Raw genomic sequence first — 27,108 nt, forward strand, 5'->3', positions numbered from 1 at the left:
AGATTGAGGTTATACTTTTTGGGAAGAATAGTACAGAGATGAAAGTGCCGAATAGGGGGTACATGATATTTATCTGACATCAGTGGTGATGTTAACCTTGATCACTTGGTTAAATGTATTTGCCGGGTTTCTCCACTATAAAACTATTATTTTTCCCTTTTATACTCTATTCTTTGGAAGCAAGTAGCTAAGTCCAGCTCAGACTCAAAAAGGGGGTCGGGGTAATGAGTTCTATATCCTGGAGGGGAAAATATGTAGAGAGAGAGGGAGAGAGTCGGTTGGGGAAGGGCAGAAGGAGAGAGAGACTCTTAAGCAGGCTACATGCTCAGTGTGTAGCCTGACACGGGGCTCCATCTCACCACCCTGAGATCATAACCTGAGCCTAAATCAAGAGTCAGATGCTTAACTGACTGAGCCACCCAGGTGCCCCTATTTGGAATTCTTTTATAAGAAAGACTCACTTTTTTTCTCCTTCATTTATTTATTTATTCATTTATATCAGTGTGGACTGTGTATATTTTATTTTTTGGGTTTTGACCCAATAATACTTATTTTGTTGCTCAAATTATTACAGCGTTGGCCATTGGGAACTTTTTCATTTTGACTCCTGTGATGCTTTCTGCCCCACATCCATCCTTTTGTTTTTTGAGCACTTCCCTACTCTTGGGTACTAAAAGTATCCAATGCTTATCATATTTTCCCTGCCCTCACCCTGGAATCAGCCATTTCTCCAAGGAGTCCTGGTTCCTTTTATTGGAGAATGGTATTTATAATCCAAGATCTGGGCGCTGGGAATGCTTTCTAATGGCTGGGGTGTAATGGCTTCTAAGCTGTCCCAGAAGACAGAGCTAGGCTATGTAGGTATGTATACTAACTTATGTATACATACATATCTATAATTATTTCTATGTATATCATTATTTATATTAAGCTAAACATGAGTTTCATGCTAATGTCTCTGACTCTAATCCAGTGCAGCAAAGCTCTTGTTAGCTTTTTCCCCTGCTCATCTGTATAAAACTTCCCTCTCCCAACAGTGAGATACCTCTCACCACCTACCATCCATTTTTCTTTTTTTTTTTTTTTTGAAGATTTTTTTGTTTTTGAGAGAGAGAGTGAGAGAGCGAGTGTGAGCAGGGGGAGAGGGTGAGGGAGAGAATCTCAAGCAGACTCCCCACTGAGCATGGAGCCTAATGTGGGGCTTGATCTCATGATCCTGAAATCATGACCTGAGCTGAAATCAAAAGTCAGACACTTAACCAACTGAGCCACCCAGGGGCGCCCCAATCCATTTATTTATTTTTTCAACCCTCCGTATACAAGTAAAACAGGTTCAGAACCATTAACTCATACTTTTCTGTGTTTTTTAGTTCCTCCATAACAAATTACCACAAAACGAGTGGCTTAAAACAACAGAAATATGTTTTCTCATGGTTTTGGAAACTACAGCTCCAAAGTCAAGGTGTTGACGGGCCATGCTCCCTTCAAAGCCTCTAGGAATGAATTGTCCTTCCTTGCCTCTTCTAGCTTCTGGTGGTTACCAGCAGTTTGTCATTCCTTGGTTTGTAGCATCATAGCTCTCATCTCTACCTCCTTTACATGGCTTTCTTTGGCTCTCCTCTGTGTCTTCACATTTCTCCATCCCAAGGACACTGGTCATTGGATTTCAGGATCCCCCCCAATTCAGCATGACCTCATCTTGACTACCTCTGCACAGACCCTCTTTCCAAATGAGGCCACATTAGCAGGTTCTGGAGGTTAAGATTTTAACGTATCTTTAGGGGGAACAATTCATTCCGCAACACTCTATTATAGACTATGTGGTAAAATAGAAAGGCATGTAGTAAGTGCTGGAGAGTAATTTCAACTAAGTTTATAGTTGAAAATAAAACAGGAGAACCGCTTTGAGGGTTTAGAAAAATGTGATTAGCTATTTTCATCAATGAACTTTAAAAATTAACTTTTTTGAGGAGAGAATGGTATAGGAAGGATAACAGATCTGAGGATTTAAAAGTTGCAGAGTGGATACCCTGGGATTTTCTTAGTGTTAGCGTAATGCTGTTTGCTTTAAGCAAATCGTACTCTTTCTTAACTTTGGTCCTATGTTATGACTTCTCAAAAATTTACTTGAGATCCAGAGATAAATTACTTAGCTTTTTGAAGCTTTGGCTTAGAAACTCAATATTAATTATCTTTTTTTTTAATAGTTACTTCAACTTCCATAGAATATTATGGTATTATTCTGGGAATTTTCCTTCCTCAGTTTGGCCAAGGAAAGCTTAAAAATAATATTGCTCTCTCCCCTCAGACTAGGCTATGCGATGTCAAGGCTGAGATGTTACCTTTTCATAATGACTGGCTGAAGAACTGAAAATAGCTCATTGACAGTATTGCTGGTAATAGTATCTTTTTCATAATCTCCGGAAACTCTTTGATCCTGTTGTGTATTATTATATAACTATTCATCTTTTCTATTGCTGTTTAGAAAACAACCTTTTCTCCCTATTCTTTGAGTTAGTTTGAAACTAATTTATTTGTTAACAGTAACAAAGATCACTGCTTTTTATCACTGAATTATTCATCGGGTGAACTGAATTATTCATCGGGTGTTAAATTCAAGTTCCTTTAATCTTTTAGGGATGAAGAGCATGATTTCCACTGTCTCCTTGAATTGGGCTGATGTGAAGATGTTATATTTTTTGGACTTCCATTATTTTTTGCCATTACCTCCGAGCTGAACTCCTAACTCCTTTCCCTATTAGTTTTTTAGTAACACTTGAAGCAATGAGTGATTTTACTGGTGTATATATAACACATATCTATACAGAATACCCTAATGGCCGAAGAATCCATTGAGTTTAAGGCATGATCACAATAGGTAGTGTTAATTTGGAGGCCACTAAAAGTGGATGAGGCATAGAGCAAATAGGGTGAGAGTTCTAGAAAAGAATAAGAAAGGAATGTAAAGAATGGTGGATGAAAGTAAAATGGAGTAGTAGGACTCAGGAAGACTGACAGTATCAGAAATTTGGGAATTCTGTGGAAAATGAATCAGAATTACGGTTTAAGTGGTGCTGGTGATGAATGATCTTGATTGCGTTTATTACTGACTGCCTGGAGAGGTGAAATGTACTGTTAAAAAAAGTCAGCTATTTAAAAATGTTACCTGAATATAAGAAATAGTGCCTAGTCCAAATCAAGATGTAAAATGCACACTGGATTTCAAATTCTTTGTGTAAAAAAAATGTAAAATATCTTAATACTTTTTAATACTGATTATATGATGATGTGATAATATTTTGGATTTGGTAGGTTATATAAAGGCATTATTAAAGTTAATTTTAACTTTGCAATATTACTTTTCAGATGTGGTTACTATAGAACTTAACATTACAAGGGTAGCTTGCATTATATTTCTTTTGGACATATTGGACATACTGGTTTTGAGAGTGTATAATTTGTAAAGGGTTCACTTTCAAAGATTTTGAGTGTGTGTATATGTTTATATATTTCCCAGTAGGAACAGTGTTGGCTTCTCAAAATAACTCCTGTAGAACATTTAATATTTAATGTAATAGAAATTTATATTCATAGCATTATGTCTATGATAAATTATATTCTGCTGTCAGTCTGGGAGTACCAAGAGCACACCCCTTTTTATCATTTTGACAGTAAGTGATAATAGCTCACTGCAGTGGGATATTGCTCTAGTTCCTCTGACAAAGAGAAAGTTAGTTAAGGTGAGTATGGTGGGGTATAAAGGGTTGGGCTAGGGAAGATTTTAGATTGGAGAATTCCTGAAATTCCGGAGTTCTGTTGCTCAGTTGGGAAATGGAGAAAAGGAATAATGTCAATAATTCCTGATGGAATTCCCCTTTTTGGGTCTGAGGTGTAGGCCCTCAGACTTAATTAGGAGGGAAGAAGGAACATTCCCACCTGGAGTCTCAGAGCATAGCTTGCTTCGAGGCCAGTAGGTACCTACATGAAAGTGAGTGGGTAGAAGAGTGTGATTGCTCCACTCTTTCATATTTAAAGTTTGGTTGGAAATTGAGTGTTTAGGAGGAAAGAGACTATCTTGCTACAGGCTTCTAAAGTTTGGCTGTTCTTTGCAAATAATATTATGCTTATGTTACACAGTTCAGATATTTAACCTGTGATAGTAAATTTTCAGTTCTTGTTTACCTTAGTAATTATTTCTCTTTGTCTGAAGATAATCATGATTGAATAGGTATACCTCTATATGCTAAACGTAAACTTAATTTATTGGGTATAGATCAGAGTACATGGAATTGTTTTTATTAAATTCCATGGTACATTAAGTACAGTACATCAGTGAAGTAAGTTTTCAAACCTTAAACTGAATAGCACTGTCTAGTCAGACACCCTCTCCCCACCCTATTCTCTGCCCTTTATTATTGTTTGGTTTTAACTGGTGTTCCAAGTGATGCTGTTTGGCCACTGCTAAATCCTCAAAGTATCCTGTGAATCATCTGAAAAATAACTTGCATTCTTTTTTATTTTAATTCTTTAAAAATTTAAATCTGCATGTGAGTATAGAGTAACTGAATACAGAATATAAATGCTCTGTGAATTACAGCTATCCAGTTTTATAAATGACCATCATACAAATAGAAGTACCTTTAATTTTTTTCTCTCAACCCATAGCTTTTAGAGGTTCATTCACTTAATAAGTATTTATTGAATAACTTACTGTCTTTTAAGAACCGCAGAATCGAAAATATCAAAATGAAGGCGAAGATTACATCAGAATCTCAGCATGAATGGGACTCTAGGACAGAACGATATTCTTAAATTACGACTGAGTGATAGTATTTTGATATTTCAAATAATGCTAAATAAGAGTGTGGGGGTTTTTTAAAAATATATTTAACAAGAAGTTGAGGTACTAATTTAACATTAGTGATACGACCTTATAGATGTTGTAATTTTTTCATGAGGTGTCAAATTCATGTTGGTAGGAAATAGATCTGTGACATGAGGATGGATGCATCTGCAAGACCACCAAATTGTAACATAGGCCACACCAGTAGATGACCAGTTTCTTCCTAGGTTTTCTTTGCTGAGACTGGGAGGCTGTAAACAGCTGTTGTTACCACATAAATTAGTTAGAAAAGGAGTTGTTTCTGAAGTTTGCAGCACTTGTGTAGAGCATAACCTAGATGAGGTGCCAGAGTTGAATGATTCAGGGAGAAGCAAGAGGAAACTAGTAGGAGTATAGGACCCTGTGGCAGTAAAAGAACTTAATTTTTGCTAAGGCTGTCTTTGTAACCTTCCACAGGACAGTCTTCCTCTCCCTTATGACATGGAGCCTGGGAGGCAGACTTGCAGGCAGTTCTTTTATCTTTTTAAATCTGAGTTCTTAAATGTAGTTTCTAACAGTCTATTTGGAGTTAATTTTCAAGCATATTTATATACTTTACAAAAAAAAAGGTACAGATAGAGTTAAATAATTTTTTACTTTGATAATTCCCAACTGCTCATTTGTATTAGAGATAATTTTCTTATCTAATTAACCTCATTTATTTCAAAAGGAGGGACTGATAAAAATGGACTTCAATTTAATCATATCTTCATTAGTTAGTTGTTTTTACTAAGAAATAATAGGGCTATATTTAATAATACAAATTTTGAGGTCATCCTGTGAATATGTATATATATCAGAAAGGAAGAAAAAATCAGAAAAGTTACCAGTTGGTGCATTGTCTTTATTTTATGAAGAAATGAAGGCCTTGTACGGTAAGGACTTGTTCAATCATTTATATATTCATATAGCTAATATTTACTGACTGTCTGCTACGTGTGAGATACTGTGCTAGGGGTTAGAATTAACAGACATTTTCCCCTGTTCCTTGTGTATGTCAAGTCTAGTGGAGAAGACAGATAGGAAATAATTAAGATAAAATAGCAGCGTGATAGTTGAAGTAACACAGGGTGGGGGAGCATACTGGAATCTACTGGATTAGGTGGAAAACCCCTGGCAGAAGTAATGTATAAGCCGAGGTCCAAAAAGGAAAGAAGGAACTGGTAGGGCACAAGGTGAGAGGAGAGTAGGCTGAGAGAATAGCATGGTCCAAGGCAAGAAGGTGTGAGATTCTGGGGATGGAGCAGAGGACACCAAATTGGATGCAAGCAGACCACTTCCATGCAGGTAGGAGCCTTGGAGACTTCATAAAAAGAGAGCGGGGAAGGAGAAAATGAGGTGATTCAGGAGACACATAGAAGGGGAAAACAGTACATTCTTTTTACTTAAACAGCTCTATATAGATGGAATTCACATACCATACAATTCAGCTATTTAAAGTGTACAGTGCAGGGGTGTCTGGCTGGCTCAGTGGGTAGGCCATGCAGCTCTTGAGGGTTGTGAGTTTGAGACCCATGTTGGGCGGGGAGCCTACTTAAAAAAAATCAAGTGTACAATTCAGTGGCTTTTAGTGTATTCACAGAGTTGTATATCCATCATCAGTATCACTTTCAGGACATTTTTCATTATCCTCAAAAGAAACACACTCCCCTTAGCCGTCATCCCAAACACTCTGATTCCCCCAGCCATAGGCAGCCACTAATTTTGGAGGATGTCATAAAAACTTCTTTTCTTTGCTTATGTATTTTATTACAGTGGCTAGGTTTTATTAGTTTAATTTGCCAGATGGTTTCTTTAAAATACCTCATTTTAAGGTAAAATACTCTCTTGTTCTTAGTTTTTTTTCCTTTTTTACAGAAAATTTCAAATATATGCCAAATTAGAAAGGAGATAAAATGGTAAAACCCACATGTACATAATACCAAATTTATACAATTATAAATTATAACACATGGCACTCTAATACAGCTTGCTGTATTCCAGCTATCACTTCTCTACTTACCCCCATGCCCTTGGTAATATTTTTAAGCATATTGAGAGCTTCCTCTTAACCTTTCAATTATAATAATAGTAGTATTTATTGAGCATTTACTATATAGGCATAATGATAAGTTGACATGATTATTTCAGTTAATTAAAAAATTATATTTAGGTATAATTATATACCCATTTTTTAGGTGTAGTGAAGGATATTTAGATAATTTTCTAATCTGTTATCTTTGTTTTAGTTTATAAATGCTCAGTTCATTGGTGAATAATATTATGCTTTTGCAAGTTCATAACTTTGGAAATTTCAGACTGTGATAATGGCTACTCCAATAACTGGGCTTCCAGGTACTACTTCCAGATACTACAGTAGTCCGTTAGCCTTAATATTAATAAAAATACCTACCATAAATTTTTGCAATATGGAGCTTTGTACTTGATACATGATTTAAAGAGAGTCTTCATTATAGAATCCTTCGGAGATAAAATATGATTAACTGTATTTTTTTTTTTAACTGATGGAACAAGAGTTAGAGGGAGTTAATAATGTATCTGGAATTACATAGCTTTTCAGGTGGTGGAACTGAGATTCTTCAAATCTAAATTCAAAGCTCTGCCTTCACCCCACTGTGTAAGATATCTGTCCTCAGAAGGGAGAAACTAGAGGGAAAGAAGTCCTGTGAGGTGTAATTTAGGATGGTATAGGTAACACTAGACTGAGAAGCAGACCAGGATTCTATTTTGAGATTTGTACTTGGTCAAGTAATTTAATCTTTATGGACTTTAGTTCTTCATTTGCATATGGGAGTAGGTCAGAGGTTATGCACAGAACATTTTTCTTTTACTTGTGAAAGTAAATAATTTCACAGCAGTATTCACAATAATTATAATTTACATTCTTTTGCAAACCAAATAACTTTTTCCTTTGCCCCTCATCTCTACTTTGTTTTCTTGTTGATCTATATTATTTCTTAAAATGAAATATTTGAATTTTAAATTCTTAAATGTGGCAAAAATCATAGCTGTCGTAGGAGGTGTACTTTGCATCTTTATGGGCTTCATTTTTACCTCCAGTGTTACTAATTTCATCCATTCATTCATCCATCCGTCCATCCATCCATTCATTCATTTATTCACTCAGTTTTTCTATTATTTTGTTTCTTGACCTGGTAGTATATGAATGCTTAAACCTGAACAAGCTGAGCTGAATTTGGTTCATTTTAGTTCCCTGTGATGAACCTATGTATTTCTTTTTTTTTAAATGTTTTTTTATTATATTATGTTAGTCACCATACAGTACATCCCTGGTTTCTGATGCAAAGTTCGATGATTCATTAGTTGCGTATAACACCCAGTGCACCATGCAATACGTGCCCTCCTTACTACCCATCACCAGCCTATCCCATTCCCCCACCCCCCTGCCCTCTGAAGCCCTCAGTTTGTTTCCCAGGGACTCTGGGGAACCTATGTATTTCTGACTTGGAAAGGCTGTTCACACAGCCATGGGTTTAGGGAGATTAATGACTTCACATCTCCCCAAACTAGCAGATGGATAGAGGATAGATAGATGGATAGATGGATAATTTGTTGTCTGTTCTGTCATAATAAGTTTTGTTTCCAAGAAGATTTGCATTTTCAAAAATCACATCCTGTAATTTAAGAGATTAAGTTCTAATTTAATTTGTGAAAATTTTTACAGGAGAGAAATAACTTATAGCTCTTTGTAAGTAAGCTGGCTGATGAGACTTAAAACTAGTGAGAGATATCCAGAAAATGGTACAATTGAATGAAATTTTAAAAGGCATTTAAGAAAAAAAATTAAGTTTTTATGTAAATAAAAAAAAGGAGCTGTTTGTACTGACTGGCTTTTAAAATGAGTTTTGTTTTGAATTGTTGGCCTCTTGAAGCTGTACTTCAGATTGTCCTTTAATTAAGTTGCTGATACTCTGGATGAAGATCAGAAATGCCTTTACCCTCTTTTTTTGAAGCCAGCTTTTCATTTTGTTTTATAAATACAGAAATGCTTACACAGAATTGCATACTATTGCTGTCATGTACAGTTGCTAAAAGAGTAGACCATACATTTGGCTGTAGGGAAACAAGTTTCTCATTATCCTTAAATAAAAGCAGTTTAGGAAAGCATGATTTTTATGATATTGATATTTGACATATAGTTTTCCTAAAGTTATTGATAGTTATTTTTATATGATTCTTTTTTTGTGATTATTCTCTGACCTTACGCAGATACCATAATGCCAAAAGAGGACTTAATACTTTATCAGGATTGCTTTGGCTTTTCGGGGTCTATTGTGGTTCCATAGAAATTTTAGGATTGTTTGTTCTAGCTCTGTGAAAAATGCTGGTGTTATTTTGGTAGGGATTACATTAAATGTGTAGATTGCTTTGAGTAGTATAAACATTTTAACAGTATTTGTTCTTCCAACCTATGAGCATTTCTTTGTGTACTCTTCAGTTTCTTTCATAAGTGTTCTATAGTTTTCAGAGAAGAGGACTTAGTATTTTAGGTGTATCTTTTGTAAACATTTTAACTGGATTAAAAAATTATTTAGGGGCGCCTGGGTGGCACAGCGGTTAAGCGTCTGCCTTCGGCTCAGGGCGTGATCCCGGCGTTCCGGAATCGAGCCCCACATCAGGCTCCTCCATTGGGAGCCTGCTTCTTCCTCTCCCACTCCCCCTGCTTGTGTTCCCTCTCTCGCTGGCTGTCTCTCTCTCTGTCAAATAAATAGATAAAATCTTTAAAAAAAATGATTTAGACAATTCTTTTTGAGTAGATTTGCACTTACTGTGATGATTATTATGTTTTCGTGCATTTTAAAACCCTATTGTATACTTTCTTTTCTACTTTGATCTCAGGTTTTTCCATCCTTTCTTGATTTCTTTTGATTGTCTTTTTTCTTCATGCTATTTTCCTAATAAAATTTTCTAATAGAGAAGTTATACACTACCTATGTTTTTAAAAAACAGCTTTATTGAGATGTAATTCACATACCATACAATTTACCCATTCAAAGTGTACAATTTAATGGGTTTTAGTATATTCTTATTATTGTGCAGTTATTATCACAATCTAATTTTAGAACATTTTTAGCCTCCCTAGAAGAAATCCTTTAGCTGTCATTCTTCGTCTTCCCTGAGCAACCACTCATCTTTTCTGTCTCTATGGATTTCTTTTTTCTCGACAATTCATATAAGTGGGATCATCTAATATGTAGTCCTTTGTGACTGATTTTTAGTTAGCATAATGTTCTCAAGATTCATTCATGTTGTAGCGTAAACCAGTACTTCATTTCTCTTTATTGTCATATAATATTCCATTATATGGATAATACCAATCTTTTCATCAGTTGATGGACATTCGGGTTGTTTTGGCTTTGGGACGTTGAGAATAATGTCTTTATGAACATATTTTCTTTTATTTTGGGTATGTACGCAGCAGTGGAATTGCTGGGTTATATGGTAACTCTGCGTTTAACCTTTGAGGAACTGCCTGAACTGTTTCCTAAGCAATGGTGCCTTTTTTCATTCCCAGCAGCATTGTATGAGGGTTCCATTTTCTCCTCATCCTTGCCAACACTTATTATCTGTCATTTTGATGATAGCTGTTCTAGTGGGTATGAAGTGGTATCTCATTGTGGTTTTGGTTTCCATTTCCCTGATGACTACATGATGTCAAGCATATTTTCATATGCTTTAATAAGTCCATGTGTATATCTTCTTTGAGGAAATATCTGTTCAAATCTGAACCCATTTTTAAATTGGGCCATTTGTGTTTTTATTGAGTTGTAAGAGTTCTTTAATCTAGATACAAATCCCTATCAGATAAATGATTAGCAAAAATTCTCTCCCATCTTGAGTGTAGTCTTTTAGTTTCTTGGTAGTCTCATTGGCAGCAAGTTTTAAAAATTTTGATTAAGTCCAATTTGTCTTTACTTTCTTTTGTTGCTTGGGCTTTTGTTACTATATTTAGGAAACCACTACCTGACTTAATGTCATGAATATTTACACCTATGGTTTCTTCTAAGAGTTTTATAGTTTTAGCTGTTACATTTAGGACTATGATTCATTTTGAGTTAATACTTATGGATGGTACAAGGTAGGGGTCCAACTTTTTTCTTTGACCTGTGGCTGTACAGTTGTACTAGGTCTACCTCTTCTTTTAGTCGTTAATGTAGATGTTATGTAACCTTTAGCCTGACTGTCTAGAATGGTAATTAGTATCTTTCTCCTCCTCTAACAGATGTAAGGACCTTGAAAATGGGAATGCTGGGTGCGCCTGGGTGGCTCAGTCGGTTGAGCGTCTGCCTTCAGCTCAGGTCATGATCCCAGGGTCCTGGGATTAAAAAAAAAAAAAAGAAAAACCTTAAAAAAATGGGCAGGTTGATCCGCTCTCGTTTTGAGTTATATGTCATAGTTGCACATCTTTTGATTCTATCTTTTTTAGCCCACAAATTAGATATTGTTTTTATTGTTTTATGCAGTTGCTGTCCTTCATTTTTTTTTAGATTTAATTGTGTTTACTTAAAAAACCCCAACTCTTTATTTTTATTTTATTTATTTTTTTACAACTCAGGACTCATTTGTCTTCTTCCTGAAAGAAACTAAAGGAATCTTAATAGTTCTTTTAGTGGGTCTGTTGATGATAAGCTCTGTTATTGCTTAACTGAAAATATATTTTGCCCTCATTCTTGAAAGGTAGCTTATCTATCTAAACAGTTCTTGGGGTCCAATTATTTATTGTTAACCCTTTGAAGATATTATTTCACTGTGTTCTGGATTCCATTATTGCTGTTGAGAAGTTGGCTGTTATCCTGAGTGTTCTTTTATGAATAGTCTGCCTCTTCTCTCTGGCTCACTTCTCATTGTCTGGTGTTTTGTAGTTTCCTTATGATAAACTTTAGTCTTGCTCTGTAGCTGTGTCTGTAATGGTGAGTTGTAAACGCTGAGGGGAGGGGATATATTCATATTTTTGTGAATGATGTATTTGCATTGTCTTTTCTACCTAGTACAGTGCCTTGTACATAATACATTCCTAGGAGATTCTTTGGTTGAATTATTGTTGAATTTCTTTATATAGCTCTTTACCTACCAGGATGTAGTTTAGACTATTTTTTAAATATTTATAAAAATACAGGGAATGCTTAGAAATATTCATTTGTTGTTAAAAAAAAGGATGGGGTTACACGTGGCATAAAAATTTTTTTTTCTGATACGATTATGGCATTAGCAGGAGGGGAAAAAAGGTATGCTGTTGTATAAAACTTTATTGTTGTTGGGTTAGAGTTAAATTTTTTATTTAAAAATGTAATATTTGTTATAATATTTCATATTGACAAATATATTGAGCAGTTACATTTTACTTTACTTTACTTTTATTTTATTTTATTTTATTTATTTTATTTTATTTATTTTATTTTATTTATTTTATTGTATTGTATTGTATTGTATTTATTTTATTCGAGAGATTGAGAATGTCCGTGCAAGTTGGGAGACACAGAGCGGGAGAGAGAGAATCTTAGGCAGGCTCCACACCTAGCATGGAGCTCGATGTGGGTCCTGATCTCATGACCCTGAGATCATGACCTGAGCTGAATTCAAGAGTTGGACACTTAACCAACTGAGCCATCCAGGTGCTCCTAAGTAGTTACATTTTAAATAAAAATATTTTTATACAGGGTTATATAGTTTGCTGATTAATTTTTTTTAATATAAAGACTTGTGTTTTATTGTTGTAATATAGGTCTGAAGGGTGTGGTCTTTTTTGAATTTATTTACTTTTATTTAAGAAGGGTAGAAGAGAGAGAGAGAGACTATAATACAAGAAAAGATAGAATCAATGTATTCATCTATTGCCAGATAACAATAACATGACAGTGAAACAAAAGGTTGAGATTTTGTTCAGAATTCAGAATACATTATCTTAAATATTCACTTATATAGTCAGGTTACAGCAAAGTCCTCCTCTTTTGTTTTTCCCTTGCAAGCCGAAATCTGTCTGAAACCATTAGCTGTACTGTGCTCTCTGTGAATGCTATAGACCCTATCCTCTGGTTTTTAAAAGGACTACCCTTTGCTGGTTTCAGATTTCACTGTGGTAACTTAGATGTGGGCCAGATGCCATTGTAATAACTTGCATTTGGGATTTGTGGCTGCAATTAGATAGTATAATGAAGCACATTAGGAATTGGATTACATCTTTCTCTAATTACCTCTGTTTCATTAGGGCAAAAATAACATTTTTAAGGTTTTAAATTAATATTTTCTGGACTCATCTCTGAGATATAATGGTCCTTTTTCTAGATATTCATGCTATCAAATATTTAATTTTTCTTCATTATTTCATGTTGTATGTGCATGTGTATGTATGTGCTTATGTGTGTGAATAGACTAGGCTTTAATCCTTTATTTTGGCAGTACTGAATTCTGAAAGTCACAGTAAATCAGTTTGTACACTAGAACTCAGATACTGGTGATAGTTGAACTTGGAATATTTAAGCTTGAAAGCTTCAGAACTGGAATTAGACCCAGACGTAGTGATGTTGTAGTGAATAGAACAGAGAATCACTTATTCATCAGTGATATTTTCTGGTCCCCTCTCTACTTTAACTGAATCTGGATCTCTTGGAGTAGGGCTCCAGATCCCAGGTAATTGTTTTTGTATGTTAAAGTTTGAGAAATTCAGATAAGTGACTTTTAGGAGTAAGTTCTGTTCTCAGTGTAATGTTCTTTGAATAGCATATATTAATTATTTTCAGATTTGTAGGAGGAAATACTAGTATGATGTTGAATTGGTTTTTATCACCAATTATTGATTTTCCACGCAGTTGGGAAATACTGAGCTAGCAAAGGTAGACAGGAAAGTAACACGTTATTAGATATAAGTAGCAGCCAAGACTGGTGATGTGTGGTCTCAGAGGTTTCAGCTGTGGCATGGAAAGTGAGGTAGTCACCTGATATATTATTCATACTTAAGTAACAGTGTTATTTGAGATATTTTAAACTCTTTGAGGTCACAAAACAAAACATCTTTGCAATAGTTTGACCAAATGGTAAGGTTATGCTCCTTGAAAGAAATTAAGACATTGTAAAAGTTAAATATGAAAACATCTTTCTCCTTTTCTCTTCTTTCCATGATGAGAGGGCTATGCCTTTGTTTATTATTAAGTTTTGGATGTATTCTTCCCCGACCGTTTCTCTGCTCATGAATATATATGTATGTATGTATGTATGTATGTATGTATTCACGTATATTTGCTTATATGCTTGCATATTTTAAATATTGATGTATATAAACAGATTGCCTCTCTTCTCTCAAAGGGTATAACAGTTTATTTTCTCATCATTGTAGGATATTATAGCCTTTAATAATCTGATGAATCGGATAGGGAACATACTTTAACTATTAATGAGTTTGAACATCTTTTGGGTTTTTTTGAAGATTTTATTTATTTGGGAGAGAGAGAGCAGGAGCATGAGCAGGAAGGAGGGGCAGAGGGAAAGGGAGAGCAGGCTCCCAGCGGGGAGCCTGACTCAGGGCTCTAGACCCCGAAGATCATGACCTGAGCTGAAGGCAGATGCTTAACTGACTGAGCCACCCAGATGCCCCTAACATCTTTTTTTTTTTTTTTTAACATGCATTCTTCATTTGCATTTCTTGTGATTTGCTTTCTGATTTCCTTTGCCTGTTTTAAAATTGGGTTGTTAGGTTTTGTTTTGTTTTTAATTTTATTGGAGTTCCTTGTATCCTATGGATATTTAGTCTTTTGTCTGTTATATGACGGAATAACGTTTACTTAGCTTTTTCAATCATGTAATAATAACTATTTTTTTTCTTTGTTCCAGAAATTCTTCTGGGTCCTTTATGTGTGTTTTTTCATTTAATCTTCACTGTTGTTCTGTCCGTTTTATAGATGAGGGGACTGTGATGCAAGGAGGTTAAATAAGTTGTTTGAACATATGGCACTAAGTGGTAGAGCTAGGATTTGAATCTAAAAAGACTAATTTTAAAAACTGTTACATTTAACCTTTACAATTCATCTTTACTTACAAAGTTTTTTAAATGTAAAAAATGGAAAATTTCAAATTTGTATTTTTTAAAGTTAAAGATATTTAATGATTTTAATACAAATTCTCCATTAGTAATAGTGACACAAACTTGTATAGATACACACACACACACACACACTTATATAGTTGGTATACAGATGCAGTACCATAATGTATTAATACAGATATTCCATACACTTTTAGGGACACTTGTCCTATTTCTATTTAGAACTGACCTTCAGTAGCATATTCCCTTATTTTTTCTTATTGATTATCATAATAATCTGTTAATCTTCCTGTTGCCAATCATTTTGCGTTAATCTGTCCTCAACACTGTTACTGGAATAATCATCTTAAGTATGTTTTGATCAAGTTACTCACTCTTTCGGAAACTTTCAGTGGTATCACATTTCTTGATGAATGAAGGCCAGGCTTTTTCCTTACTGGGGCATTTGAAGACTTACATAGTTCTGTTTCATCTTTACCTTTCAAGAATTACCTTGAGCAATTTTTTTTTCTGTTTAAAAAACTTTGTCTTCTCACTGTGATTCAGTATCTAGTATACTAGTCTTTGAATCCAGTGGTTCAGGTTCAAATCTCCATTGCACTTTGTTTGAATGCAATATGACATAATGCAAGGCACTGTCATTTCTTGAATTTTTATAAAGTATGACCTCAGATATGGCAGACTGGTTGGAAAGGGGGTGAAAGAATCAAGCACATTTTTCTGAAGCAGAGTTGGCATAGCCAACGAAAGATTTTTCTCTCTTTAGATTGTGTATTGGGGCTGATGGGGATTGGGTGTGTGGAGCAGGACTAAAGTGTTACACAGCCAGTGTTAAGTACAGGGTTGCAGTATCTGACCTTACTGCTATATGATCTTGAGAAATATACTTAACTTTTCTAAATGTTAATTTGCTCCTTTGAGCAACTTTTCTTGATACTTACTACATACAGAGGATAAATGGGATAATTTGTTTTTTTTCTTTTGGAGTTGCATTCTTCTGGCTTCATACTTGGATCAGTTAGTGTTCTTAATCAGCAGAAGAAGCTTAATGAAGAATTTATTTAAGGGTGTTTAGTACCTCATAGAATTTTTGGGGAAGGTTTGAGAACCAGGCTTAAGGTTAAACTTACAGGTAATATCCCTCAAATCACCTTTGAGAACTGTCACTTCTCCAGCCCCACCACATACCAGTATTGCCCAGTTTTGCTGCCATGCTGGGCCAGAACTTGATTGTCTGCCGCTGGTGCTGCCATTGTGGAAGGCTAATAGTTTTGCTCATATCAGCCAGAAATAGTAGCTCCATACAGAGCCATTTTCTTATGGGACTCACTTCCAAGCTGAAATCTGGTGCAGGTGTTTCTGAATGTCTGCACCTTAGTTGCAGAGTATGTTGGGAATGTGAGGTCTAAAATTAATTTTGGGAGATTAGACTTACAATGTGGGAATCATCCTGAGTATAAAAAGATTCTGCAGAAACTGATGAGAAGCTTGAGCATGATAAATAAATGTTCACTATAATACTTTGGCTTGTATTCTTCCATCTGTAATATTTTTTTTCTTCATCTCCAAGTGAATAAATTCTGTGCTGGAATTTCATTGTTTGATTAGTCTGGCTCTTTCTCATCTGAATTTTCTTATGGCCTTTTCATCATTTCTTTTCACATTATTTAAGACATCAAAGCTCACAATTAGTATTAAATATATTCTAGTATGAACCAAACAGTATGGAAAAATATAGAATAAACTGTGAAAATTGCCTTTCACCACTCACCTCTTCTCCCCTCACACTTTCAATTGCTATCCCCTTTTGAAGTGTCCTCTGATAAAAATTTATAATCTCTAATTTTAATTTGACACATTTGATGATAATTTGTCAGTTGATGGTAAGTTCATGGAATAGAGTTTTCTTTATTTGTGCTTTGGGTTTCCCTGGAGCCTACTAAAAATGTTACTGTGTGTAGAAGAATAATATGTAAAGGCTTGACCTAAGATAATAGCTGTATCATCATTTTGGAAGTAAAGGCTTACAACGTAGGGATTTAGTGAATGTGCAGAGAAAGATAGCAGTCTAAGTAGACTCCAGAAGTTCTAGCTTGGGAAACATACCATTGATGATGCCATTTAAGGGAGACTGGGAATGGAGGAACTACTCTGTATCCGCAAGTATATTGCTGTAGTGCTTTCTGATTATATTCCATTATTGCAGGATCTCCTTTACCCATATTTCTGATTTGAATTAGAGTTTGGGGATGTGCCAAAATTTTGAGTGTGGCATAGATTTCCAAAGTTTAGGAAAGACTGTGAAAAATACCATTTTCTAGTAGAGTTATTTCAGAGGCTTCAGTGTTGGATGATGAATAAGACCTCTCAGTGAGGAGATGGATTTTTCTTTTAAAAAAAAGTAACAATAATTAGGTTAAATAAGGTGACTATCAACCTGTTTTCTAGTTATTTGTGATCTGTAAGTAGGTGGTAAATGGGCATATATTTCATTATGTGTCCACTTTTAGAAAATAATATTTGAACATATGTTTGGTTTGCTTCAGATAAGCATAATAATAATAACAACCTCATTTTCATAAAGTGTCTCTGAAAAACTTGTTCTGGGAAACCATATTCACATTTTTGTTTTGGCATTTTGCATTTAGCACGTTTTTTCCCCTGTTAATTATAACTAATTTGACATTCTTTTCTCTTTCCAGATCATTCAACTTCAAGTGGCACATTATCTTTTAAGCCTAGTCGATCATTGGTTACTCTTCCTACTGCCCATGTCATGCCGTCTAACTCCAGTGCTTCAGTTTCCAAACACAGGGAATCATTAACATCAGATGGCTCAAAATGGAGTACAAGCCTCATGCAAACATTGGGAAACCACAGTAGGGGGGAGCAGGACTCTTCACTAGACATGAAGGACTTCCGGCCTCTCCGGAAATGGTCATCTTTATCCAAACTCACTGCCCCGGATAACTGCAGCCAGGGTGGCATTGTACATGCTGATGAATCAAGGAGTGGTTTGGAAAAGACAGGGAGAGCCAAGGTTTTAACGTCGCAACTAAGAACAATTGGGCCTAGCTGCTTACATGATAGTATGGAGATGCTTAAGCTAGAGGACAAGGAAATAAATAAAAAACGATCATCAACTCTGGACTGCAAATATAAATTCGAGAGCTGTAGCAAAGAGGACTTTAGAGCTTCTTCCTCCGCTCTTAGGAGAACGACCTTAGACATGACATACAGTGCCTTACCTGAAAGCAAGCCCATTATGACAAGTGCAGAGGCTTTTGAACCTCCAAAATATTTAATGCTGGGTCAACAGGCAGTAGGTGGAGTTCCCATTCAGCCTTCTGTGAGGACACAGATGTGGCTGACGGAGCAGTTGCGGACAAACCCTTTGGAAAGTAGAACTACAGAGGACTCTTACAGTTTAGCTCCTTGGCAGCAGCAGCAAATTGAAGAGTTTCGACAAGAAAATGAAACACCAATGCAGGTAAGGCTCAAAATCTAGTGTTTGCTTCCCTCCAGTGGATGTTACGAGTACAGTAGCACACTTGCAGGAAGCGTAGGACGGTGTGTCCATCGATGCGGATTGTTTGGCTCTTCCTTTTTCCTGCAAGTTAGTAAGCATAAATGGTATAAACTCCCAAAGTACTGTTTTGATAAACAAAAGTTAAAAAATTTATTTGAGGCTTATTAACATGAAAAACTTAAAATGTTGTACCTAACTTAGTCTTTACTTTCCTTCTCATTTGTTTTTTTTTTTTTTTTAAAGATTTTATTTATTTATTTGACAGAGATAGAGACAGCCAGCGAGAGAGGGAACACAAGCAAGGGGAGTGGGAGAGGAAGAAGCAGGCTCATAGCGGAGGAGCCTGATGTGGGGCTCGATCCCAGAACGCCGGGATCACGCCCTGAGCCGAAGGCAGATGCCTAACTGCTGTGCCACCCAGGCGCCCCTCCTTCTCATTTGTTAAGTGAGCATAAAAATAAACAAAGCAACACATATTCAATTTCAAAGAAATTTGAAACAAAGGAACTGGCATGGTATAATAGAACATTAACTTGGGAGTATGAGGTCTTGGGTTTTGTTTCTGTTTCTATCAGATTCAGAACCTGGATGAGTTTCTATCTGGGCCTCAGTTTCTTTTTCTATTCTTATTGATATATAATTAACATATAACATTACATTAACATATAACATTACCGATCACTTATAACATTACATTAACATATATAACTACAACATAACGACTTGATATATGTATGTTTGTGAAATGGTCACCACAGTAAGTCTAAGTCTGGTCTGGTTAATGTCCATCACCAGACATAGTTTCAGATTTTTTTTTCCTTGTGATAACTTGTAAAATTTTGTCTCTCAGCAACTTTCACATATATAGTACAGTATTATTAACTATAGACATTATGCTGCACATCCTTAGGACTTGGAAGTTTGTATCTTTTGACTTCCTTCACCCATTTTGCCTACCCTCAGCCCCTCACAATTACCTATCAGTTCTCTGTGATTTTTTCTTTTTTTTAAGATTCTATATATAAATTTTTTGTCTTTGACTTCTTTCACTTATCACAGTGCCCTCAAGGTACATTCATATTGTCGCAACTGGCAAGATTTCATTTTGTTACAACTGAATCATATTCCATTGTATATTATATACCACATTTTCTTCGTTCGTTCATCAGCAGGCGCGTAGGTTGCTTTCATGTCTTGACTGTTGTAAGTAGTGCTCCAGTGGACATGGGAGTGCATATATCTTTTTGGGTTAGTGTTTACATTTCTTTTAGGTAAATACCCAGAAGGGGAACTGCTGGACCATATGGTAGTAGTATTTTTAATTTTTGGAGGAACTCCTCATACTGTTTTCCATAGTGACTGCACCAGTTTACATTCCTACCTACAGTGTACAAGGGTTGTCTTTTCTCTACATCCTTGCCAATACTTGTTATCTCTTATCTTTTTGATAATGACCATTCTAACAGGTGTGACGTGATAGCTCAGTGTGGTTTTGATTTGCATTTCCCTGATATGATGTTGAGTACCTTTTCGTGTGTCTGTTGGCCATCTGCATGTCTTCTCATTTCTTCATCTATGAAATGAGAAGGTGGAACTAAAGTCACTTTTAAAGTTTTGGTGGTGTTGGAAATGTATTTAGGTTTATAAGCACAGATGTGCTTATTTAAAAAAGATTAAGTTGAGTATCAGGGGGCACCTGGGTGGCTCAGTCGGTTAAGCGTCTGCTTTGGCTCAGGTCATTATCCCAGGCTTCTAGGATCAAGCCCGCATTGGATTCCCTGCTCAGTGGGGAGCCTGCTTCTCTCTCCCTCTGCCTGCCAACTCCCCCTCTTTGTGCACTCGCTCACTCTCCCTTTCTCTGTCAAGTAAATATAATCTTAAAAAAAAGATTTATTAATCAGTTTGAGGAAAGCACTTTATAAAATAGCACATATAAATAAAAGTGGTGTGTATCCCCTACAGTAACATGTAAGTGTGTATTTCTTGATCTGGAAATGTTTTCTATTCCAGGATAATTTCCACAGCTCATTTTAACTAGGAAAGCAATTATCTGTAGAATTTTTTGTAAATCCTATCATCCATTTTTTATTACCAGAATTTTCTGAAACTAATTAATTTTATCAGAAATTGTAAAATTTTCCTTAGAGAAAACATTTAAAATTAGTATTCATTACTGCTACTAATAAAAAGTAGTAAAGATTAAGGGAATATATCCTATGAAAAGATAAAGAGATCACTTATCTAGAAACCTCACAAATCTGAGTCCCAAACATACACACAACTGAATGTGCTACATTCACATGGCAATCCTTAACATATTCCATGTGCCTTCCTTATTCCTGTTTTGGTCACAGTACTGAGCAATCTTGATTATGTATAAAAACCACATAACCAAAAAGAAGCATTATTATGATGTTTGAATTACAAATCAGAAAAGAGCAACTTAACCACATTTGTGATATATCAGTTCAAGTGATTGAAAGATAGGAAACCTAATTTTTATCATTTTTTTAAAAAGCTTTTATTTATTTGAGAGAGAAAGCACAGAGGGAGAGTAAGAGGGAGAAGCAGACTCCCCACTGAGCAGAGCCCAATGCAGGGCTCTATCCCCTGAGATCATGACCTGAGCCGAAGGCAGATGCTTAACTGACTGAGCCACCCAGGCGCCCCGGAAACCTAATTTTTAAAATACTATTTTATTTTAGTTCTCAAATGCTTTGTGATTATACGAGAACAGGGATCAGGCTGTTATTTCTCCAGTTGGCATTTTTGCACGGAATTGTAGTTGTCCGTTGGGTGCTGAGGAAATACTACTCCAATCTGAAGTAGGTGTGATAGAAAGGTAACTGAGAAAATTGGATGAATTTAAAGGAATAAGTACTAATTTACTTCTTTCATTCTGCTTGGAAAACCCTCTGCTTTGAAGTTTTTCCCAACTTGAAGCAATGCAAAGAGGATAGGAAGCTTGGAGGTGCACTGTAGAGCCAAACTTATTTTTAAATCTTCTCCCTAGTACATGGTAGAGGAAGAAGGCTACTAGAGGACAACATTTGCACATACCCTGAGATGTTCTGCTTTTTGATGAACTGTATTTGGGATTGTCTCTTTGTAGTGTTCCTAAGTGTTGTAGTAGAAAGATGAAACTAGGTAAAGAAAACTTAAGACACTTCAGTTGCCATGTTTAAATGATCACTTCTTTTCTCATTACCTTCTTGGACTATTACAGAAAACAATTCTTAATTGGAGCCACCAAGTGCTGCTTTTATTATAAAAGTTCTCATCTTCGTTGTTTCGTAAAAAACTTTAAAGAATTGACTTCCTTTTAGTCTAATTTTTACATAAAGGGAAGAGCCCAAATAAGGATGAGCCCATCTGATAAATTGTGAGAATGTGTATGATTTTCAAGCACAACTCCTAAACTCTCACTGTGAAAGAAATCTCTCTTTTTACAACTAAGGAAAGGACTTTGATGGAGAGTCATAGTCTAACACCACCATAGATTTATATAGAACTTTGTAGCTCTCAAGAGTGTTTTATCTCATTTGATCTGCACAGTTTTTTTCCCTGCTTTTCTCCCTCCAAAGGTTAATATTGTAATGTGGAAGTTTTGCTCTTCTTAGGAATAATCATTGAATCAGCCTCACAGTCTCATGCTCTTGCTGTCCCTTGAGTCCCATGATTTCCTACTAACTCAGCTAGAGTGCAGGTAGTGCATTCTGAAACGGTTTCCTTTGTGAATGCCTTCAGGTGGTTAGAATATAGAGCTCCATGTGCAAACTGCCTTTGGGTCTTTGTTCTGTCACCCCTCTCCTCCCACCCTCCCCAAAAGCTCTCTGACCCTACAAGGACTATGACAGAAGAGAAAGACAAACAACAGAGTCTGGTCTTCTCTTTGGAAAGAATGTATCCCTTACCATGTCCCTCTTCTATATCTTTCTGGGAGGTGGGGAAACGGGGGAAGCGAATGGAAGGTGTATAACTCTACACACAACAGTATCCATTGGATTCATTCCTGTGAGCTCACAGTGCATTGTTTATCTCCCTTTCTCTTACATTCCGTAGGATGTATCTAAGTTCTGGGTTGCAATCATTTTAAAAAAAGGAAGATAAAATTTTGTACTCCATTTAAATCATGATGGGGCTTGATCAGCCAAAATATTAGCACCTAATGATTTCAGCATATTTTGCTGAAAAATTTATATAAATAAAAAATGTAAATAAAAATTTGATAAAATGACTTAAATGACTTGGTTTTTGTTTAACATGATCAAAGAATGAAAAAGTTTTATTTTTAACGTGAGAGTGTTTTATGTATTCTATTACATACTCCGAAAAGAAAGTTTTCTTATTTTTGTACCATTTTGGTTTTTGTTTTTACTGTTTAAGAAGATGTAACTGTGCACTGAAAGATATGAACCCTGTGACACTCTAAATAGATAGGATGTGACATTATGACACATTCACTCAGTAGCTAAAAAGCATATAATTGGTTTTTGTATACATGCTTTAATAAGTTAGAATGTGTTTGACTTTTTTTTAACCGTTCAAATTTTTTACATAGTATTGGCATATAATTTTATAAATCTTAAAGTTGTGCTATTACTTAGCAGAAGAGCAAATTTTTTTTAAAACTTATAATTTTCTCACTTTGCCAGAAGACTAAAAATAAAGAAGAAATAAAGTCTAAATAGTAGAAAATTCATTATTTTATGTAGGTCTGCCCTCTTGTGTCTGTATGAGGAAATCTTGATCTTATTTTGAGAAAAGTCACTGAAAACAATCTACAAAAGTAAAACTGCTTATAATGTTTGTTTTATGGTCATATCAATCATGAGTTGTATTAAAGAGCGATTTCACTGAGTTCAAGAAGGTTCTTTTTAATATAGGTGATTTGCATTAAATAAACATTTTGAACCAACTAAAATATAAAGGGCAACAGTAAACATTTAAAAATTAGTTCATTTTTAGTACCCTGTAAATTAAGATTAAATTTATTCTACAGTAGAAAGAACATTTGGTATTTAAAAATTTTAAATACACTGTTTTATTATATCTTACTCTTTACATACCATGATAAACAGAATAAATAAGTTCCATTTAAAGAATAGGTTTTTGTTCTACATTGTAATCTGAGTTACAGTATTCTGTAATCCTCAAGAAAAAGGTTTTAATTTCTATTAAAGTCAGAATGAAAAACAAAAAACTTATTTCTATTTTACTTAGGGAAAAACCCCATAACTTCACATTTTATAGTTTGATGTTGATGTTGTAATAATGAACAATACAATGAAAGGAACAGAATTTAGCATTTCAAGCTTTCTACTTATTAACATCAGTGCAGCTAATTATAGAACTTGGTTACTTTTTTCACAAGTAATTACTGATGCCAGTGATGTGAATGGTATTGCTTATTATTTATAAGCTTTCTAGTTGATATTAGGGCTCTCCAACCCATAGATGAGGCTTTGCTGAAATTTCCCTGTCAGTATGAGATCCTTTTTCCCCTGTTCCTCAGATACTAATGAATCCAAACCATCCCCCTCCCCATCTCCAGTACCTGTCAGGTACCCAGAAAAAATTTAAAGCAGTGTCTCCTTTACTATCTGTTAGCTGCACTTGTGCTATAAACCAAGGTCAGTACCGACTTTTCAGATTCTTTCAGTAACTACATTTTAGCAAGTCATACAGTAAATTATGTGTTCTCTACTCTTTTAGTAATTTTTATACTGGTAATATGTCTTGAAGTTAAAATTATTGGATTATGCAGTATAGGTATAAATCACTTTAGACCTAATTCTAAACTGAATCAAGTTAAATTAACAAATTTTGGTGAATGTATTTTCCAGTACCAAGTTTTACTTCTATTATGAGTTGGAATATATTTTTAAGTGATCAGAGGGGAAATTGAAAATGCATTCAGCCAGAAAATAATTGTAGATTAACATTGCTGAATTTATAATTTAGCATGGTAGAATGGCCTACCAAATAGGTATTGACCATTTGGTTGACAGATTAAGGAAAATAGCTATATCTTGTTAAAACCGTAGGACAAAAAGTTCATGTCAGAACGTGATCAAAGAATTAATTTTGAGGAACCCCACATTTAATTATTTTTTTAATGCATGAAAGAATATATTTTACTTTTATTCTTTTAGAAATTCTTCTCCTTGCCTCTATTGAGGATGACGTTAATAGAAGACAATCTATAAAATCATTCTAAAGTCTTTTCATGATTTCAAAGACATCTAAGTTACGTACTTAGATGATCAACTACAGTGCCTTATGCTAGGCTAGACACTGTTCTATTAGTGTATTAGTAATTATGGCTAATCATACTGTCAACTGTTAAATTAACCAATAGTTCTTGTCTGCTGATCATAATGTGCTACAGAGAACGAATTTATGGTCTACCTTCATATGCTAGAATTGTGTAATTCTTTGAAAAAGTTAGTTAAGAGAAATTTTATTTATGTAAGAGTATGGCCTTACTTCTTAAACTTTAAAAAAATGTTAGTGTAGTACAAGGAAAGAATAGTTTGTTTTAAAATATAGGTTATGAGAGTTACTACAAAGAGTTCTGAATGATAATAAAGATAACAGATGTGAGGAGTCAGCAGGCTATTTCAAATGATGACTCTTCATTTGAATGATTATTTTGGTACTTGGTGAAGACCTGAAAAATGCTTAATAAACATCACAGAGGCTTTTACAGTACAATATAAGTTATATTTACCCCAAATAGTGAAGCTAATGCTTTATATGTGAAGTGAACTGGTTAGCAGTGCAGTTTCAAAACTAAACCCCTACTTCATCCTCAAAAAAGATTTGGGATAGAAACTTACAAGCGCTATTGAGGAATTCAGCAGTTACATTATGCACACTGATAGTCATTTTGAAGTTAATTTTTGAAAATAAAGCTCTTTTCATGTTTACAAGATCCCGCAGTTGAATACATTTGCTAACAATTTGTTTTGTTTTGAATCTTGACCTTTTCACAAAGAAATTCTTCTATTTAGGAAGTGGTCTGTTCTATAGTGTTTTCCCCTCTTCATGGGATGACAGATTTTAAGCTGATGGTGACAGTTGCATCACTGGAGGGAGATTGCAGCAGAACTTCAGAGAAGCATCACAATGATGCAGATCAACAAGAGACATATTAAAATGAGACAGAAATTTACAAATAGGTTCTGTAGATTTTGACGTGCATGTTGAGGCATTTCAATGGTTGAAGCTCTTCTTATAGCAGAGCGAGTGAGGTATTGGACTTTATCCATGACCCCAGGAAAGCAGGAAGTCTCAAGTTTTAAATGGTGAAGAGAAAGGTAAAAAGCTGGCAGCCAAATGTGAGCTCAGTCAGTCTCTTCTTTTGGGTAGCCTGGAATGTAAAAAATAGCAAATGGATTAGGCTCATGTGTGTAACCTATTCTCTGAACACGTAAAAACACAATTTTGTATTAATTCATCTTCCTCAAATTATTAGTATTTATGACATCAATCTCTGTAGTCTTTTTTGGTGAGGGTAACCATGATGTCTTACTTGTCTTGTGTTTGGAGTGTAAGAACTTCAGTCTTTGCCTCCTCCTCTCAGAATGATTAGAAGTTTGGTTTAGGGTGCAGCTCAGTTTTATTCCCTTGAGCAAAAGTTATCACATATAGTTTCATAAAGACTATTTCTCTGTGAGCATAATTGTTGTGAACATTAGTGTATTAATAGCTTCAGAGAAAATCTCATAAAAACAAATGCATGTAAGAAATTATTTTCCAGATGTTGATTTTAGTCCAAAATAAAAGTTAAATGAGAAGTATTTTACCAGAACTATAGATTCAAATGTTTGTCATTCCTTTTTATGATTTTATAACTTTGTAGAATATACTATTTTGAGTAACATTTTAACAAGACTGGATATTAAGTACTGAAGACTGACAGGCTCAGAAAGCATAGTAATAAAATTATCATTATCTTGGGACTCCTCAGTGGCGTAGTCAGTTAAGTGTCTGACTCTTGGTTTCGGCTCAGATTGTGATCCTCAGGGTCATGAGATTCTGATCAGACTCATGGAGTCTGCTTAAGTTTCTCTCTCCCTCTGCCCCTCCCCTCCACGTGCATGCATGCATGCTCTCTCTCTCTCCCTCTCTTTAAAATAAATCAATCTTTAAAAAATTTATTATTATCTCACTGTGTACCACAGACAGTTCCTATTTTGAAATGACCTGTACTCAAGAGTGGTGGTTTTCATTTACTTTCTTTCAGTGCTCCCGTAAGTTATTCTGCCTAATTAATTATTTGTGGTAATAAGTGAAACAAAATAAAACAATGCATTATTGTAGAAAAATTAGAGATTAGAGATGATAGTTACCAAGATTTGGGGATGTTTTGTTGTCAATAGGATATTTCTATATAAATTTTGAAATAAAAATTAGAAGTGGAATTAAAAAAACCCATAATTAACTACCCAGAGGTAATCGCTCTTTACATTTGTTATCATTGTTGATCGAGATATTACCACTTGTCCCAGCATCCAGATTTCATTTTCTCCCTAATCTCTGCACATTCCATGAAAGCCCACCTCAAATGGTCAGTTCCATTTCTGAGAGAGACTAGTGCTGAAAAGAGCAGAGGAGAGGAGAACTGAAAGAATG

At 35.1% G+C, this 27,108-nt stretch overlaps 2 protein-coding genes across 4 annotated transcripts in view; one reads left to right on the forward strand and one right to left on the reverse strand.

Annotated features, from left to right (window-relative positions):
* Positions 1–27,108, forward strand: part of CEP85L (centrosomal protein 85 like) — a 161,300-nt gene that overhangs the window by 35,544 nt on the left and 98,648 nt on the right. For all 3 annotated transcript variants that reach the window (XM_048226184.2, XM_026504696.4, XM_044386278.3), the window contains exon 3: positions 17,642–18,429. In XM_048226184.2, the coding sequence (XP_048082141.1) occupies positions 17,642–18,429 (788 nt within the window). The remainder of the gene's footprint in view (positions 1–17,641; positions 18,430–27,108) is intronic.
* Positions 23,326–25,842, reverse strand: PLN (phospholamban). The gene has a single exon (XM_026504698.4). It carries the CDS (start codon positions 25,740–25,742, stop codon positions 25,584–25,586), a length of 159 nt encoding a protein of 52 aa, XP_026360483.1. The 5' UTR covers positions 25,743–25,842; the 3' UTR covers positions 23,326–25,583.

This window comes from Ursus arctos, unplaced genomic scaffold (genome assembly GCF_023065955.2).
Source record: "Ursus arctos isolate Adak ecotype North America unplaced genomic scaffold, UrsArc2.0 scaffold_13, whole genome shotgun sequence".
NCBI classification, from domain to species: domain Eukaryota; kingdom Metazoa; phylum Chordata; class Mammalia; order Carnivora; family Ursidae; genus Ursus; species Ursus arctos.